Source organism: Vanellus vanellus (genome assembly GCF_965231255.1).
Source record: "Vanellus vanellus genome assembly, chromosome: 5".
NCBI classification, from domain to species: domain Eukaryota; kingdom Metazoa; phylum Chordata; class Aves; order Charadriiformes; family Charadriidae; genus Vanellus; species Vanellus vanellus.
The window spans coordinates 36,065,076-36,084,008 of NC_138910.1; the positions used below are offsets into that span (position 1 = coordinate 36,065,076).

At 38.9% G+C, this 18,933-nt stretch overlaps 1 protein-coding gene across 1 annotated transcript; it reads left to right on the forward strand.

Annotated features, from left to right (window-relative positions):
* Positions 1 to 1,561: 1,561 nt before the first annotated feature.
* SLC40A1 (solute carrier family 40 member 1) lies at positions 1,562 to 18,171 on the forward strand. Its single transcript, XM_082484548.1, has 8 exons — positions 1,562 to 1,821; positions 2,116 to 2,183; positions 6,688 to 6,847; positions 7,704 to 7,819; positions 8,154 to 8,280; positions 11,504 to 11,746; positions 13,672 to 14,337; positions 15,482 to 18,171. Exons 1-8 carry the CDS (start codon positions 1,776 to 1,778, stop codon positions 15,799 to 15,801), a joined length of 1,746 nt encoding a protein of 581 aa, XP_082340674.1. The 5' UTR covers positions 1,562 to 1,775; the 3' UTR covers positions 15,802 to 18,171.
* The last annotated feature ends 762 nt before the right edge of the window (positions 18,172 to 18,933 follow it).

Genomic DNA, 18,933 nt, shown 5'->3' on the forward strand with positions numbered 1-18,933 from the left:
AGGGACAGGGCTGGAAAAGATGCAAGTGAAATGTGATGGCCTGTGTGGACCACCACAGGCAACTCACAGTGCTGCTAGAAATTGTGTGTCACCTTACTGCCTAAGGTGTGAGTAATTTAGACACTAATCAGAGCCTTACTTCAGAAGAAACCTGGGTTAATTCAGTGTATGTACTTGCAGAATACCAAAATTGTCAGTAAAGGTGCAAGCACTGACAGTTTATTAACATAAAGCCAAGTAAATATCAGTTGATTTTGATATACTGTACATTATTCATTTAATAATGGCTATTAATATTAAAAACTATAAGTTTTAGGAAAAAATAGTTCTCTTTTTATCCATTAGTAAAGAAGAGTATAGTTTAAGCAGTAAGGCTTATAAGATGAGTGATCAAGAAAATTTCCTCTACTTTTGATGCCAATCTGAGAAAAGATTTTGTGCGTTTTCTAAGGAACATACCATAAGAAGAAACACTTAACTCACCTAGGATAACCAATCTCATTAAAACAGTAATTTTAGGCTTCCTATGTTTATATGAATTTTTATTTCTGTATTACTTTTTTCCAAGGTATAGTTCCCTTTATGCAAAGGATAAACCATGATTCATGCATAGAAAGTCATTTAATTAATACAAGAAATACTTTGAACAAGATCACAGGAGTGGCAAAACCAGAACAGATTATTGGTCTGTTACGTCAAGCATTTCCTTCTGGGATGGCCTATATACTTGGCGGGAAAAAAAAAAAAAGCCCAAACCAGAAGCAATTTTCCACACATAGGAGGGAACTCTGCAGTATTACACAATGAAAAAATTATATCAGCCCTGTCAACCAAGAGCAATCATTATGTTTTCTGAAGTACAAGGACAGATACTTCTTAATTATTTTCATAGTATCCTGAAAAAAAAAATAGCCTGTTGGCCATTTGGAATGTTTAAGATATAAAAATGCAGTTTTTGCTGGTGGTCAATACCAAAAATAGGTCACATATAGAAACTGGCATATTTGATCTGAAGCTGACAGCCTGAGCCAGCATCAAACCAGTGAATTCTGCAGCATCTTTGTTAGAACAGAAGGTTATTTTGGTTAAAGAGCTTAAATTTTGCTACATTGTTTTGGATGTTGTTTTTAAAGCTGTGCATTGGGAGCACTGTCATTTGCAGGTGTCGTGTGATACTTGGTGTTTCTCTTACAACCCCAGCTTCTTCATGTAGTTAAATAGTAAAGAATTTCACGTTTTTTAAAAGGTCACAATATAAAAAGGCAACAAAAAAGAGCCAAACCACACGAAGAACGCTTACGGCCCGCAATACCGAAAGCACGCTCTGACGATTTTTAAGCGGGTGCCGTGGTTGCTCGGGGTCCAGCACCGGACCGCAGGTACCCCAGGTTGCCCGAGAAGCCCCCGCGCCCCGCGGGGCGCCGCTCCCGCCCGTGCGGGGCGCTGGCGGGGGCCGGGCCGGGGGCCGCCCCCGGGGCGGGGCGGGGCGGTGGGGGGCGGTGCCCGCCGCCGCGTACAAAGGGCGGTGCGCGGCACAGCCCGCAGTCTCCGCGCCTCCGGTAGCCGCGGGCCCGCAGACCGAGGCGGGCGTCGTGCGGCGCTCGCTCGGCCCTTTCCGCGGCGGAGAGTCCCCGGCCGCCCGCGGCTCATAAGGCTAAGGCTTTCCGACTTCAGCTACAGTGCTAGCTAAGTCGGGGAAGGCAACACGGAGCGAAGCCGCGCGTCCCCCCGCCTCCTCTCGGCATCGGGCTCTGGCAGCGGCTGAGCGGGCCAGCATGGCGCGGGGAGCGGAGCCGGCGGGCGAGCGGCGGCGCTGCTGCGGTCAGTGCGCGGCGGCGGGGGCGGCCGGGGCGCCTCTCGCTCGGTTACCGGGTGCGGGTGAGCCGCGGGGGGGAGGGAGGGTGAAGGGGGCGAGAGGCCCCGCCGAGGCCGCCGCGCAGTGCTGCCCGCAGGTGGTGGGCTCCGCAGCCCCGAAACGCGGCGTCTCCTGGGGGCGGCTTGGCTCGGGAAACGATGTTGGGTTCCTCCACGGCAGCGAATAGTAGCCGGTGTGTATCGAAACGTGGTGGGTGTGCCCGAATCTCCTTTGGCATCTGTTTCTCATTTCTCATTTAGGATCTGTGGTTGCCTATTTTACGTCTGCAAAGTTTCTTCTTTATCTTGGACACGCGCTGTCCACTTGGGTAAGTAAAATATTGGCCTGGGAGAAGTAGGACTTTATTAGTTTGGCTATGACTGAACATTATTGGTACTTCCCAAAAAATCTGAACAAAATAGTACATCACCACAAAGATAGAGGCCTTGTTACAACACCTTGCTGCTAAAAGTCTTTATAATCTTTATGTGATCTGTTGCAGCAGATCTAAGGTTTCATTAGCACAGGGTAGTGCAGTACCCGGTTTCCTGAGAGCCTTCTTCTGTACCTTTTTATGGTTTTAAGTAACTACAGAACCAGTGAGACTCCTTATAGATTAAGTTCTGAGTGAAAGAAATGAAGCATAGTCCATAGCAGAATGAAAGACAGTCCATTGCAACATGTATTTGAAGGACTTGTATACTTGCTGCACCAACTAATGGGAAATAGTCGATGTTTGCAATGGGCCCATTACTGCCACTCTTTAGCAAACCTGTTGAGAGCTTCAGGGGATGTCTCTTTTTCTGTCAAAATGTTTGCCTTCTGAAATGCTTTCCTTCTGTACTGAAGAAATTTACCAGAGTAGTTTTTACTCACTTGAAAAATACCGAAAAAAAAAAAAATTATCACAAAATATGCTCTAAAAATAGACAATCTGGTTCTATTCCAAATAATAAAATTAAGAATATATGTATGCTATTATACAACATTAAGTCACCATCCAATGGCTTGACTCAAAAAGAAGTGGAAAGTTTCCTTCCTGATATTCCCAGTTTTGTCCTTAGTCCTGGATTTGGAATGGTTTAGTGTGTGCTCTGTATAGCATTGAACAAATGGCTGATATACAGTTACAACATTGCATGCCTAACCCTGGCAGCTCCTTACTGGCACTAACCTGAAAGGTCATATTGATGTTTCTGTTAATGGAAGAAGGCTTAGAGTGGGATCAAATGCTTGTTTAAACAAGTGCAATATTTTAGCAATTGTTAATATTATTGAAGGAGCTTGGTGGTGATGTTTCTCTTTGGTTCACTGCGTTTCAGAGGCCAGGGTTGTTACCTGCAATAGTTTTTGTCCGTAATGCCTGCGAAGTGCCTAACTGGCAATTGGGCCAACCCTGCTTACTCCTCTCTGATGAGCTTCAAAGCTCAGCAGTGGGGCAGCTCTCAGGGTACATGAGTAAAGGTGACAAAGCAGAGTTTGAAAATAATGCCACACACTGCAACAAAAATTGGACTGCAAGATGTCTAGTCAGCTCAGTTTAGCAATAATAATAGTGTACTCCTTATTCCAGTGTGTTTTCTTTTGTGCTGAAAATCTTTACTCAAAAAAAAACCCCAAACCTGCTGAAACAACAGAAATACAGTTTATTTTGTCAGAACTGGGTGCAGGACTGCAGCTTGTGTATCTCCTAAGCTTTAGTGTTCCTGTAATCTGAATGTTTTTGCTAACAGGAACAATAAACAAGGACCTTAATCTTCAGAGCTCAAAGTAATCGATCATCTTTGTTCTAAAATGCCTATGTCCACAATACAAAACCTGATAGAAATGTGGTTTTGCTGTAATTGAGAGAGCTAACTTGGTTTCTGTGTTGCTAAGCCATTCCCAAATACAGAGAGAAGCTGTAAATGATTGAACGTGTCACATCTCCACAAATGTTCAGATTGGAACAAAGTCTAGACTATGTCTTGGGCTCTTGTTCAGTAAAGCATTTGAATGTGTGCTTGGCCTCAGTCATCTTAATAGGCTGGACTGGACTGCACTGCTCAGCAGGAGTCTCGGACCTTCTGCTGTTGCCTTTTTTTTTTTAATTCATTGCTATCACTTGGCTCTAAAAGAACAGAATGAAACCAGGTTCACCTTGCTGGTGCTGTGCCTAATGCTTGCCAGGAGGTCAGTTGCAACTTCGCAGCCTTATCTGTGCCCCTCAGGCCTCTGGAGGCCCGTCAGCAGGTCATCACATTCACATGGCTACTGCTGAACTTGTTGGCTTCAGTTCTGAGATGGGATTGTATGTGTCAGGCTGAGATAGTTATAAGGATAATTGCAATGCTGGCAAAGAAAGAATCATCTTTAAAAGGATGGTGAGGCTAAACAGCTGTAGTCATTTATTTAAGAGTTGAAATGAACATTTTTTGAGACATTTTGAAGTGGAATTAAGTATATATAATCGAGGCTTTGCCCATTTCTGAAGGCAATACTTACTGTTTAAATTTCAATAGATCTTACCTTGAAACTATATTCCTTGTTCAAATCTCTGTAATTCACTAATATTGCTCTTCTGTGACACTAATTTATCTTTGCTTGGTCTTTATGTATTTTAATTCTTGAAAGTAACTCATACTTCCAGGTTGGAACAGCTTTAGTTACCCCAAGAATTATCTGTGTGGATTGGTCTGATCTAAATAGTCTGGGGAAACGTGTTGGATAAGGTTGAACAGAGTTCACAGGTTCCTTAAATGAATTGTATAGCAAAATCATGATCTTATTGGAGTCAAAGGAATCTTCCTGTGAGTTTCAAGTGAGATGAGGTTTTTCACTCTGACAGTAGTGTCTGCCTTTCACATACTTTTTTTTTTTTAAAAAAAAAGCCTCTTTTATATTGTCAGAATTCAGTAACTGAAGCATTTCTCTATAAGAAAAAACCTAAATTTCTCTTACAAATTTTTAATGTGAAGGTACTCTTTGGGCTTATTTTTCTAGCTTAAAAAAACCCAAAAAACAGTTACCCAGGCTAATCAAAATTTAGTTAATCTACGTGCATGTATTTTAAGTGAAATTCAATAAGGAGGTACCTCAGGACATATTAAGTTTAAGGACTTCGGAAATTGTATCCCAGTGTTTCTGTTGCTGGAATACTTCCTATATACTACTAACTGTGGAATAATAGTGGAACATATTTCACAGAAGATGAGGTGTCTCTGGAGAGTGAAAACTGGTTTATTATATATGAGAGGGCACGTTTAAGCTGATCATGCTTATATTTGCATGTTTTCATTGGTTTTATTTGGAAAACATACAAAATACCCAGAGTTTTTCCTTGAACAGGTGAAACTTCTTCCCACATGATTGGGGTGTAATTATTTTTCTGCTTATGGTTAAGGAAACAAATACGAATGCTTACACATTACAGTCTTCAAAGAAACTTCCTTCAGAGAACTTCAATAACATTAAAAGGTGAACTCTTTTTGTGTGTCTATACTGCATTGAAGACTTTAATCAAACCTTGCAGTTATTTTGACCCTCCAAATAGCATGCTTTTTATGTATCTCTTGCTTGCTGTGTTATATGGTATGTTAGATTTGGCAGGCTTTGCTTTTTAAAAGTGCTTTTATGTTACACCTCCCTCAGCCCTTTTAGAATATTTGTGGTCCTTAGAAATTTGTACTATTTGCTGTATCGCATAGCAATTGCTTATTTTAGATAAGGTGGCAGAGAAATACAGTTTCATATTTGGTTTATACAAGACTAACATTAGAGACCCTTACTGAACAAACTGTGCCCTAGAATAGTATGAATGATTTCTATTCATCTGCTTTGTTATTGATTACATAAAGCATTTTCTGTACTGCATTTCTTGTGATATGTTTAAAAATAAAGTGAGATGTGACTCCCATCATGTGACAACAACAAAAAAAAACAACCTCAATTTATTTGTTAGGAAGCCAGAAGTCTGTTGGGTAGCAAACCTAAAAATGTTTTGAGTAGTATGAAAATTACTTCATTTGGACACGTTTAGCATTTTGGGCTGCTTGCTTGTTTGTTTTTTTTAACCTGTAGTAAGTGGTATCAGAACATGAACGTTTTGTATTTTAAGCCCTAAATTAAGCTAGCAATAGGCTAAACAGTAATGAGTTTGCAATAGGTTAAATGAGCTCTGATATTGTACCTCTTAGTAATATGCTGATGCTTAATGTTATTGTGAGCTTAAGTCCATTGACTTCAGAAACTTCAGTTAATGTTTAGGACAACATCTTCCTCGATTTACCCATGTCTGTCTTGAAATGTGTTATGACTTGCTTTGGCTTGACTGGGTCTTGTGTGTTAAAGCAGCATTTAAGCTTTGATCATCCAAGAGAAAACTGCTATCTTGAAAAGTTATTTAAATAGTAACAGTAATCAATAAATTTGTTGCTGATATTTGAACTGTGCTGGAGAATCTATGTAAGCTTTCTGAGGTTTGTTGGATGTGGCAGGTAAAAGATTTTCGTCCTGTAAATTATAATAGAAAATATATGGGATTTTTGATGTGGTGTTACAAGCTGTAATGTTGCACTTGTTTAGGACAGATGATCTTAGTGATACTGGGATAAAAGTGATGGTGATGGGATGTAGTCATCAAAAAAAACCCCACCCTACATGCGACCTTGCAAAAGAACACAAAAACCAAAACCCCCCAAAACAAACAAAAAATCCCCTGCCTCACCGCTCTTGCATGCGTAACAAACATTTATTTTAATGCAGCATTTTGTCAGGGAATTAGTAAAGTAGTCAACTTGGGTGCTTGGAAAGTGCAAATAGTAATGTGTATGTACTCTCTGTTACTCTTAAAGGGAGATCGTATGTGGCATTTTGCTGTGTCTGTGTTCCTGGTTGAACTCTATGGAAACAGCTTACTCCTGACTGCAGTCTATGGACTGGTTGTGGCGGGATCAGTTCTTCTCCTGGGAGCCATTATTGGAGACTGGGTGGACAAGAACTCCAGGCTCAAAGGTTAGATGCCTAGAGCAGGTTATTTACTAAAGGATGGATCAAATTAATGTAAAAAGATAAAGCTGTTAGAGTTAACTCCTCAAGTCAAATATGAGAATGGGGCTTGCTCAGTTTTTTTTTTTTAAGAAGGGTAATGTTTCAGAGTGGTAATGATTATACAAAGATAGTGTCAAAGACAGCAGGAAAACAATTTTATGTCACGGTATGGCCACTACTCAGGCTAAACCTGTATGATGCGTAGAAATGCAAAAGGTTGAAAGCACATAACTTTAAGGACTGCAGACCAAAGTCTTTACAGTGTAATACTAATGTGTACACATGTTATTTGTTGTCTTGTGTCTGGATGCGAACATCTTCTGCTTAAGTGTGAACATGCACTGCATTTGCACTACATGTATGCTCTAGTATGTTTTATAAGTAACATGGCATCAAGTTCTTACACATTTTTACTTTCCAAGAGTTTACAAAATAGCATTGTTTTCATGGTATGCTGTAGATGAATTTTAGAGACTCAAACCAAGTCTTGTTTTTACCACTTTTAAAATAGTGTCAGCATTTAAACAGGTGCAGCTTGTTTTTTGATTGAGAAGACCTACTTTGGCTGTAAACTGTGAAGAGCTATGAATTGTTTAGAGCTACAGAGTTACATCACATCTTAATTTCTTTCTGTAAGACAATGGAAGATTTCAAAATGTAATCTGAAGCATAGTTTTACTGCTTACATTTTGGGGGGGAGAATAGGAAAATAAAAATATTTAAAGAATCTGTGTGTGTTCCTTAATTATAACCTGCTTAAGCTTATGGTTAGATCATTTTTATGTTCATAACTGTTGCTCTCTGTTTTGATTTAAAACAGTGGCCCAGACATCCTTGATTGTCCAGAATGCATCTGTCATCCTGTGTGGTATTATCCTGATGATTGTCTTCTTGTTTAAGACACAGCTTTTGACCTTATACCATGGATGGCTTCTTGTGAGTGCTTGAACTTGTTAATAAGGAGTTAACTTACAAAGAAACTTTGGGGAGCATGGGAGGCAGATGAATTTTTGTTTCCCTCTAGTCTGTTTAGACATTCCTGGGAGCTAAAACTGGCAAACAAAACTTTGAGCTAGTTGGGTAAACAGAGGTGATTGTTTTCTATCAGGAATTTTACCATAGGCTTGCTCTAGTTTTGTCTGAAGAATAAAATGTCATAAAATATATGGATTCAGATGTAAAAGTGTCTTTTCTGGTTGTACAGGGTAGGAGTGGAGCTTTCCCTTCATTAACTTTTCTCACCTTGTAACTTTTCCCCCCATTTCTCTAGACGGTGTGCTATATCCTGGTTATCACAATAGCAAATATTGCCAATTTGGCCAGCACTGCCACAGCGATCACAATTCAGAGGGACTGGATTGTTGTGGTTGCAGGGGAAGACAGAAGCAAACTGGCAGGTGAAATGTGTTGCCTTTTTAATACCTTAAATGTCTTACTTTCCAAGCTTGATTTTTAGACTAGAGTCTTAGAGGTCAGCACATCTTTGAATTCCACATATTATGAGAAAATAGGAAAAAAGGGCAGCCTTTACTTTCCTCTTCCCTCTTCTGGACTGTGCTTACTGAGATTAGAAATTACTGTTGTGATTACAATGCAGTTAGGCATCCCTAAACTTGTTTTGTCCTCCTTTTAGTCCTGCTGCAGCTCTGTCAGGAAAACTTTATTCTTACTGAACAAATAAACATAAACCACACTCTTAAATCAAATAACCAGTGTTTAATAGAAAAGCTATTTAACTTCCAGGCACTTAAAGCCAAGTGTTGCAACACTTTATTTTTAGGTCCCTGGAATGAAACAGAAAACTGTTGCGTAACTGGGCTCCTCGTGTAGGGATCAAAGAAAGATACATGAGAATGAAGTCCAGAACAGTAAAGTAGGTGGATCAGGAAATTGCCAGTAGGAAATGCTGTGCATGCAGATAGATTTGAAATCTTGCACTTCTCCAGCATTAGATGTCTAACTCACAGCTGTGAACATTTCCTCAGTTGAAACTGAAAGCTCTGTATTCCTTTGACATTAGACTACAGACTTAATTTTTTTCCCCTAATAAATGTTTTTTTTTTCCATCTTTTTCCCCCTTTCTTGCACAGTGGCATGGCATTATTAGGAGAGAGAATGAGTTCCCATTCAAATTCTATTGTGGCTTGGTGGTCATGACATGACTTGGATGGGAAGATTGATTGGGATCCTCCCCAAGGGTGCACTGAACCTGACTCTCCTTTGCTAGGGAGTACTCCTAGCTGCGAGGCCACTCACACTAAGGGATGTGTGGTTGATCTTTGGCTGTGCCGCTGCTCTGATTGTAACAGGCAGTGTGGGAAGCAGGATTTCTTGTGATGAACTTGGGCAGGCTATAAGGGCTCTGAATCAACCCTATGAGGGGATTTAAGCCTTCCCAGATAGAGGAACTGATACTGAAGTGTAAACAAGTCACAGAGCAGCTTAACATTGCGAAGACATTTATAGCTCACTGAAATTTTAAGTCTGACACTTGTGGAGTTTAGATACCTCCAGGCCTAGACAGCATTTCAGCTTCTGACTCTAATTTTTTATTAAGCTGCCTAAATTGCCCATAAAGTTCAGTTTGCATGCCAGAGTCCTTTTAGGGATTTGAATCCCATATTGCAGACTTATTCTTGATGCTTATCTCCAATGAAGGAATCTTATTTCCCTATCTCATCCAGGAGAGGCTAGTTCTTAATTAGATGCATTAAAAGCATCTTGCTTTCATTTCCCAGTAAACAAATTTACCACTGTGGTTTTTCATTTTGATCTTGCAGTGCCTTTCTAGGCCATGCCTTTTGTAGAGCAATAGTACAGGTTAACTTTCTTAATGCACGTGAATCACAAGTAGAAAAATATCATCTATCCATAAAAGCCTTAAAGTTCTAATGGTTCTCATTAACCTTTCTTCTTGTGTCATATCTTATTCAGCAAATCTCCCCAATCCCTGTACTAGTTACTACACATGAGATAAGGTACAGACCACACCTGCAGAGAGCTGCTGCATGGGAGGCAGTCCTGCCTCTGTACTGCTTCACAGTCTCAGACAGGATTGTGTGACCACTTATGTTCTGTACTGGAAAATCAGGCAAGAGGTTATTCTAAACTGTCATGCAACTTAATTTAAAAACAAATAAGCCACTGAACTAAGCACCTTAGTTCAACAGATCTATCTAAAGGATCTCTTCCAGGCTCAATAGGGTTGTTGTGTGTTTAATCATAATGTAACTTGGAGGCTGTTGAACTTAAAAAAAAATTATGCCAACATTGACTTTGCAGCTAATACTTTTGTCCGTCTTTGTACTGTTACCTTTTCTGAAAGAGGAGCCTTAGTTAAGTAAGTTAGTGGAATAGGGAAATTAAAAAGCTGCCTTGGATTCCCCTTCTTCGTTGTCCTTGATTAATTTTTCCATTCGCTCTTACTTTATATCTTTCCTGAGTGGAAATATTAGCCTTCCTCAGCTCAAAAAACCAAAGCTCAGTTCTTGGAATTTTTAGAGCCAAATATTATGCAAGTGTCTATCTTACTCATCTTAGTTAACCGCCAGTCAAATAGTTAACATTAAATTGACTTTGAATTCTAAATAGAATAATCTAAACACGTCTTTGAATGGCAAGGAGTAATTCTCTACATATTCAGAAAAGCAGCTTTACACTGGTATAGTTTCACTTGCTCTTCAAAAGCCCTAATTTCATAGTAGGACTCTAAAATGGGTTTGAGATATACTTCTAAGCAGCCTGAAGCCATGATGTGCAAAACCATTGAGCATCTAGCAACTTTTAGAGGTAGAACAGTGGCACCATTAATTATAAACTTGCAGGAGCCCAGAGGGTGTAATGATGCTAAAGTGGATAAGTTTGTGCAGCCTGAGACATCTAGCAAGTGGAAGATGCATTCGTGCGAAGAATAGGCTGCTTGTTTTGCCCACAAACATCAAAGTGTGGAACAGAAAGGCATGAGGACTTTGCTCAGTAAGCTCTGAGAATGCCTACAACCGCCATCAGCCAATATGACTCGATAAGGAAATTTTAAAGTAATTTCAAAGGTCCGCTGCTATCACGGTGGGTACTGTGGTCATCAGTTACTAGAAGTAAATGCAGGAGATCAAGAAATTTAGTATTGGGAGATAGTAGTTGCTAAAATTATTACACAGGAAACTTCCTGTAGTATTGTACAGAAAAGAATTCTATCATATGAGTTTCCTATTCATGTCTGGAGTTATGTATGCTAGGTTTGAATGTTACAGAGATAGGTTTAGGAGTCCATAATGTTTCTAGGATGTAAGGGTAATCTGATCTCATGACTGAGTTTTATCTGCAGGATTATACTTCCACTGTAAACCCAACATGCTAAACCTGGAAGATCTCATGCAGGCAAAACTGGCAGGAGTAGGGATTTGCCTTACAGACACCTTGGTTGCAGTAAACTTCAACATTGGAAAGCTCTAAAGGTGCCTCTGGTTAGCAGTCGAACTCCTGCTCCTGCTGGAGCCACTTACAGTTGGAGCAAAACTTCTTAGCGTGATGTGTATACATGTGCAATCCTCAATTATATTACTGAGTAATTCACTGTAAGTGTTCAGCAGTTATTTCATATCATCAAATCATTTCTGACAGATATGAATGCCACAATAAGAAGAATTGATCAGTTGACCAATATCTTGGCCCCAATGGCAGTTGGTCAGATAATGACATTTGGCTCCCCGATGATTGGCTGTGGATTCATTTCGGGCTGGAACCTGATGTCAATGTGTGTGGAATATCTGCTGCTCTGGAAGGTTTATCAGAAAACCCCTTCTCTGGCTCTCAAGTCTGCAAAAGTTGAAGAATCAGAACTGAAACAGCTGAATGTAAAGAAAGGTACTGAAAACACAAAAGTAACTGCTCAAATTCACAGTATATTCACTGTATCAGTCAAACTGAAGTGTTGACTTTTGCCTTCTGCAGACACTGCTTTGAGGCTGTATAGCTTTCTACTCATAGCTTGGAGGTTTCGGGTTTTGCATCTAGGTACCAGAGACTCTTAAGTAACAATACTTTGTGTAGCAATTTGAGGAATCCCATAAAACACATCCAAAGAATGAATTATCTCCTCTTAATTAATCCTTTAGAGTAAGTCTGCCCTATTATTTAGGGCTCATCACAAGGAATGCTCTTACTTATCTATAGCATGGCTAATAAACTGACAAAGTCCTTTGCTTTGTAGTGTCTACATGCAAAACAGCCTGTGTAGGGCACGTTTTTTTTTTTTTTTCTTGCCAGCTCATCTCCACTTACATGTAGTACCAACAGGCCTTCAGAAGGTTTTAGAATAGGTGGTAATGCTTAAGCGAGTTCCACGTGCTGCAGGAAGTGGTAGAGGAAAAGAAATCTACTTCAATCTTTTCCTCTGCTTCCTTGGCCAAGCTGAACAACTGGGGTTTGCAGTGTAGCTAGCTATTACTATAAGTGACCTTAAAATTGAGATTGATTAAGATTACTTTAGATAGTCTTAATATCAAAAGTTAAAATGGTTTGAGAAGCAGACCTGTATCAGTCACAGACTTTTTGTTCCAGATACTGGAATACAAAACTTAAGCTTTTTCCTATTTTAAGATAGCAGTATGTGAGTATTACTGAAGGCTCAAGCTATGGGCTCACAGCTACAACATGTGGGATTTTTCTTTTAAAGACAGATTATAAAGAATACCTGTTTGTATTTTTTTGTGTGTGTTTGTTTTTTGGGTTTTTTTTTGTTTTTTTAAAGCTAGCTAGCAATCTGTTCTTTGCTCAATATAGAGTGAGATAAGAGGCTGCTATTAAAAGTGCTGAAGAGATATACCTTCTTCCCAGCCAATAGATCCACTGTGGTAATAACTGGTCTGTAAGCTACTGGACTAGGCTGATGGCAGCCTAGGATAGAGGAGCAAGATAAAGAGCGTAGAAGGCTGTATAGCTTTGGAACTGGCTCTTGAATGGTCCTGAAGAATGAAGTGTTTAGCAAATGTCAATATGTAGGAAACATCTACAGTTGCAAAAATTAAGAGTAATCTGATTTCAGTAGAAGATTTGCTTTTTTTTTTAAAAGTTGCAGAAATACTTCATTTGTCTCACTTGCTGTTTGTGGAGTTTGTTTCAAACTTTACAGTGTAAAAACACTGCTTAGGCATCCAAACATTTGTATAGATTCTATCCATACTACTGATCTAAATACTGGTGTGGGTTTTCTGGATATATTTTTTTTTTGTTGTTTGTGACCAGTGGAAGTGTCTTCCTGACATATTGGAGTGAAAACGGAATTGTAGAAAAGCATGGTATGAAGTCAGGTTTTGAAAGTTTGGCTTTGGTAGGCTTCAGCAAGCATCTCTGCTTTAGTTCTTCTACCATGACATGAGTTATTCACAGATTTAAGTATTCCGTGCTTTCTATGGTTAGTGCATTTGAACATGCAAAGCTATGTAAAAATGCCTACTAACATTGGCATTCATTAAACAAATAATTTCTTTATGGAAGTGGAGCATTCAGTGACAAGTCTATTGAAAAGGAGCAGGCTGTGCTTTTTCCTACCGCTGTTTAATTACACAAGCAGGAGTTTAAATTGATGGAGATAAACTTTACTTGATCTTACTATACAGGTGGGATTTAAGGACACTTTAAAACATTTAAGTAATGGGAGAAAGGTTGCTTGCAGAATTTAACTGATGCATTCTGCAGCAGTGACTTTACTAACTGCAAACAGTTGTCTTACAGTTTACGCTGCACTTTCCAGGCAGGAACATAGCTAACAGTTACATTTCTGTTTACAGAGAGTGACATGAAACCTGCTGAAGGAGTGCAGTTAATTGTTGAGAAAGATGTAACTGGCTTTGAGCCCCAGCAGGAGAAGGAAGTCGGCTGCGGTGCCCGGATTGCTGAACCTTTCATCACGTTCCGTGATGGATGGGTTTCGTACTACAACCAGCCAGTGTTTCTTGCAGGCATGGGTCTTGCATTTCTGTACATGACTGTTCTGGGCTTTGATTGTATTACTACAGGCTATGCCTACACTCAGGGTTTGAGTGGCTCTGTGCTAAGCCTCCTGATGGGTGCCTCGGCAGTCACTGGAATCATGGGAACAGTAGCTTTCACGTGGCTTCGTCGTAAATGTGGCCTGATCCGCACGGGTCTTATTTCTGGAGTTGCTCAACTTGCTTGTCTGGTCTTATGTGCCATCTCTGTGTTCATGCCTGGAAGTCCTCTGGATTTGACTGTTTCCCCATTTGCTGACATCAGTGCCAGGCTGTTTGAAAGCGAACCATTACCTACTATAGCATCTCCAGAAGACAAGCCTGAAATGGTTTTTGCGACTGGAATGCCCAGCTTGTTAAACGGGTCTATTATTCCTGCTAACAGCGACCCAGAGATGAGTCCTGAGCCTGTGCCTTTAATCTCTGTTAGTCTCCTGTTTGCAGGAGTCATTGCTGCTAGAGTTGGTAAGTAGTACGTCTCTATTAAAATCTGATCTATTGACTGCTTTTAATTCTAAAAATGACAGCACCTGTCAATTAAATACAAATTTTAGTTTAGAATTGTAGGCTACAGTTGAAGTCTTATCACATTTCTAAGGCTAATTTATTACACTTCATAAAAACGAAATGATCTTGCAATAGTATTGCAAGTGCGGAGACTGCAGTACTAATTTCTTGCATATCATATATCGCTAGTAGGAGAAAAGTTACCACAGTGGGAGTGAATGTAACTTGGAATGCTCAACTGCATTCACCTATGATCTTCCTGCACAACCAAATAAAACTATTTGTTAAAAGGAAACAAAACTAAATACATCTGCTATGAAAACCTTCAAACGTAGCAGCTTAGTACATTAGTCCTTTAATTAAATAAATTGCTGAACCTTTAAACTTGTGACCAGCAAAGGAGTTTAGAAGAGAAACTTTGATTTGGATGACAGCTTAATTTTTTGAGGAATTGCTGGTTAGTGTAGTATTAGTATCTGTCAACAGGAAAGGCAGTCAAATACATAAATGAACAGTAACTCTCATCTGTAGAATTTTTGTACTCTTAATTTCTGCATCTTTTGCTGAACTTTGGAGGAATGAAATACTTGATTTATGTGTATTAAGTTTGTTTGCAAGATAAACTTTTAAAACTGAATCATTAATAGACTAAACCAGTATGGAAGCAAGTGTCAACCGAGGCTGTTGTAAATTAAGTATTCTGCATAGTTTAAAATATTTGGGTTTTTTTGCAAACATCTTATGCACATCTTAGCAATTGTAGTTAGCATGAATACACTGTAAATAGCTGTGAAATAGCTATTTAAAGAAGCAACAGATGACCAAAACAGTGTTAACTTGATAGACATATTGAAGCAAGATGTGACAGGCAAGTTAATGTGTCAAGGTGTATGTGTTTCAGGAAATGTTAGTAAAGGGAAGGTAAATTGTTCTTGACTGTCAGTGTGAAATCCAAGACAAGAGGCTAGCTTGTTCCACGCATTTTTGGCAGAAGTGAGTGTTTGGAAGTATGAATTGAATTGTGGCACTAATGAAAGCTTACCATGAGAAGACCGGTTGTATGGATAACTGTGTTGGTTTTGTGTTTTTTTTCTTTCCATAGGCCTTTGGTCCTTTGATTTGACTGTCACACAGTTGCTCCAAGAAAACGTGGTAGAATCTGAAAGAGGCATCATAAACGGTGTCCAAAACTCCATGAATTATCTTCTTGATTTACTGCACTTCATCATGGTCATCTTGGCCCCAAATCCTGAAGCTTTTGGCTTATTGGTGCTTATTTCTGTGTCTTTTGTTGCAATGGGCCACATAATGTACTTCAGATTTGCCCAAAAAAGCCTGGGAAAACAACTTTTTGTTTGTTGCACTCCTGATCCCAAAACAGTCTCTGACAGTTCACCACCTGGTAATACATCTACTGTCTGAAAGGATCCATTTCTCTTACTAACTTGCTACACAAATATCATGGTTAGACACATGTACTGCCTTTTGTGACCCTGTCTAAGGTGTTTCTCTAGAGTTGAATGCATAACTTAACTGTTTGACGAAGCTGTGCCAAGAGAGCCAAAATTCATTTACAGTGACCCTGTAAAAATGTTTCATGTTTGGCAGGGGTCAGCCTAGTTGGATCTTGACAGCTGGTGTTTCAGAGGATGCCCACAAGTTATACATCTAGTATTTGATGTTGAATGTTGAATTTCTGTTGCTGACCCCAACAGTGTGATACAGTTTTATGGTTATATATTCTCAATTTGTCAGTGAATTCTGAGCAATTCTTGTGCTCATTGAGCAAAACGAGGGTTGTTTTTAGTTGCTTCAGAATAACTTGATATACAGTACTTGATTTTTTTTTTTTTTTTTTTTTGTGGTGTTTTTCTGTTTTCCCCTTACCATGAACAGTTCTGCTCCTCTGTTTTCTCAAACTGATATCAATATAATTCTTGGATTTCTGAAGTGGGCTCTTAAGTTGTGATACTTTCCCAAAATACCTTTTTAGTATTCTATCTGTTTTGGTTTAACTTTACAGAAACACCTTTGTAGGTTTTTTTGCATGTTTCCTTACAAATTAGGCAAGTGCTAGGTACAATATCTTGTATTACACTTTTGTTGCACTTGATAAAGTAAAACATAGCCTCATTTAGCAGAAGCTAGTGATGTAACATTATAAAGCATGGCTTTTTTAATTGCAAATGACAGGTCTGCTCAGGTTTTATGTAGCAGAAAGTGCTAAGGTCAGGAGTACTGGTACAGAAAGAAAGTCTAAGGCTAACTTAGTTTTTGCCTCAGAGTACAAGCAGCTTGAGTTTATTTTTGAATGCTATTGTTTTCAGAAACCCTATTAAAGCCTGATGTATTAGAAAATTATTAGTATTCCAGGCAAAAGAAGTCAAAGTGGATTACTTGGCATCTATCTGTTTTACATTTATGTGAATTTTTACTTAGTTTGTTCTAAAGTAGCGCTAAAACAACGAGATGTTGGACTGTGTGGCCCTCTAAAGCAACTTCAGAGCAATGAAGAATGATATATCCCTCTGATTTGCAAGAAGTTCTTGCTGTTTTGGTTTTTGGGTTGTTTTTTTCCCCTGCATGTGTACTAACAGTACTTCCATAGGCATTAACTGTATGGGCACTTTTGTGGAAGCTACTCTGTGCACTTTTCTTTCTCAGTAGAGTTGAACATGGTGGTGTTCTGATTTTTCCCATGGCATGATGGTATGACTTCTAAACTGAAATCTTTGTAAATTGTTTGCAAAACTAGTCTGCAAAAACTTACATCAGCAACTTGTGAAAAGTATCATCTGTAACTTTTAAGTTTTTTTTTATTTTAGGTACTGTCCTTCCACAGTCATCTGTGTCGCCAGACTTCAGCCCTGGAATGTAAGTGTGTGAACTCCATTGACGTTAAACATGTTACACCAGGGCTGAAACTAGGCTATTCATCTTAAAATTTGTAATGGTTACATTATATATCAAATGAAATAGAATGTAAATATTCTCTCGTGGCTTTTGTCTCAGATACAATATTTTATAAGAGGAGTGAAAGTCAATGAATGGGAATCCAATGTACTTGTAGCCTTCAATATTCGATAGCTGGATGTATCAATTTTCCTCCTCTAATGGACCAAAACTAATCATTATTGCTATGTTACTGAAAGTTTCTCAGGGATGTTTTCATTAGGTTTATAAGTGTTTGTATTTTGACCAAGCTTTTGGGTTTTGTTTTGATATAATAAAGTAAAATATATTAGAGTAGTTCTCAAATTTGCGACTCAATCCTGAGTGTAACTTGAGGAAAAGGGAATTTTGCCATCAGAATTTAGAAGTCAGAGGACACAAAAACCAAGCTTATCTGGATTTGTAGAATAAATATGCCTAAAGGATAGCCTATACAGTATATAAGTACACTAGTAAATAAAATACCTCTATTTTGCCAAATATGTTTTCTCATGTGTATCTAATCTAAATTGGAACCAGACTTCAATATTGCTGAATATATAAATGTAGCCCAAATGTCAGTGAATTCCTGTATACTGCACTTTGAACATCTGAACGCCACTGTATATATTGGACTCGCTAGCAATCAGGGAAGTAAAGCTGAAACTGCAGCATCTTGTGCAGATGAACCCAGTGTGCCTAAGGCTTAATGCTGTAGCACTAAGCACCAAACATCTGAGAGAGGATATATTCCTGAAGTCTAGAGAGCTCCAAAACCATAACAAATAGAGCTGGGAGCATACCATGTTCCCATCTGTTCCCAAAGTCTTTTTTTTTTTTTTTTTTATTTCTCCTTCCCCCAAGAGCAATGTAGTTGTCTTTGAGTTTAGTAGCAATTTGTTTTGTAAATCATTCCACTAGATAGTGCAGTCTGGATCTCAAGCCAAAAATAGTATTGGGAGGGGACCAGACCTTTGTATTTTGTACACATAATGTTGCTAGAATTGATATATGTGGATACAGAGCTGGAAGGCAAGACAATCCTAAAAGAAAGAAAAGGTGGATGCTAGCTTTAAGAAGATTAAAGAGGTCTAAATTGGAAATCTTGTATGTATTGGTCTGAGTCGGATGTCAAAAAATGTATGCTGCTTGAGCGCAACCAATTTGTGTATAAGTCTCTAAGATGTATGCAGACACCTGTACTGATTAGTGCTTTGAAGCAATGTGGAGCCTGAAGTCTTACTTAGCAGGACTTTCATTAAGTAAGCATTTTTGGCCTTGTATTTATTTATTTTTTTTAAATGTGTCCAATTTGGATGAAAACTGCCCTTAAAATGTACGCACTAAAAATCAATCTTACCAGAATAGCATATTTTATTATACAACCTTGTGCTGGACATAGTATTGATTTATGTATTACTGTTGTTAAAGCTAATGAATAAATTTGCATACAAATTTTTGTCCTGTATTGTTCATTTTGTAGGCATCTTGGTAGGCTGTATTTAGCATGGATCCTGTAGATAAAGGATTTCCATAGTGATGGGATGGAAACAGCCATGAAGCACAAACAAATAGCATTGAGGAAGCAAACAAGCGTAGTAAAAACCTTTCAGTGATGCTATA

What these genes read in the sequence shown, in the direction of transcription:
- SLC40A1 (XM_082484548.1), top strand. Translation starts at nt 1,776, where the DNA reads ATGGCGCGGGGAGCGGAGCCGGCGGGCGAGCGGCGGCGCTGCTGCG. An exon ending in CGAGCGGCGGCGCTGCTGCG is followed by an intron (nt 1,822 to 2,115) that starts GTCAGTGCGCGG and finishes TTTCTCATTTAG; the next exon opens with GATCTGTGGTTGCCTATTTT. An exon ending in CAAGAACTCCAGGCTCAAAG is followed by an intron (nt 6,848 to 7,703) that starts GTTAGATGCCTA and finishes GATTTAAAACAG; the next exon opens with TGGCCCAGACATCCTTGATT.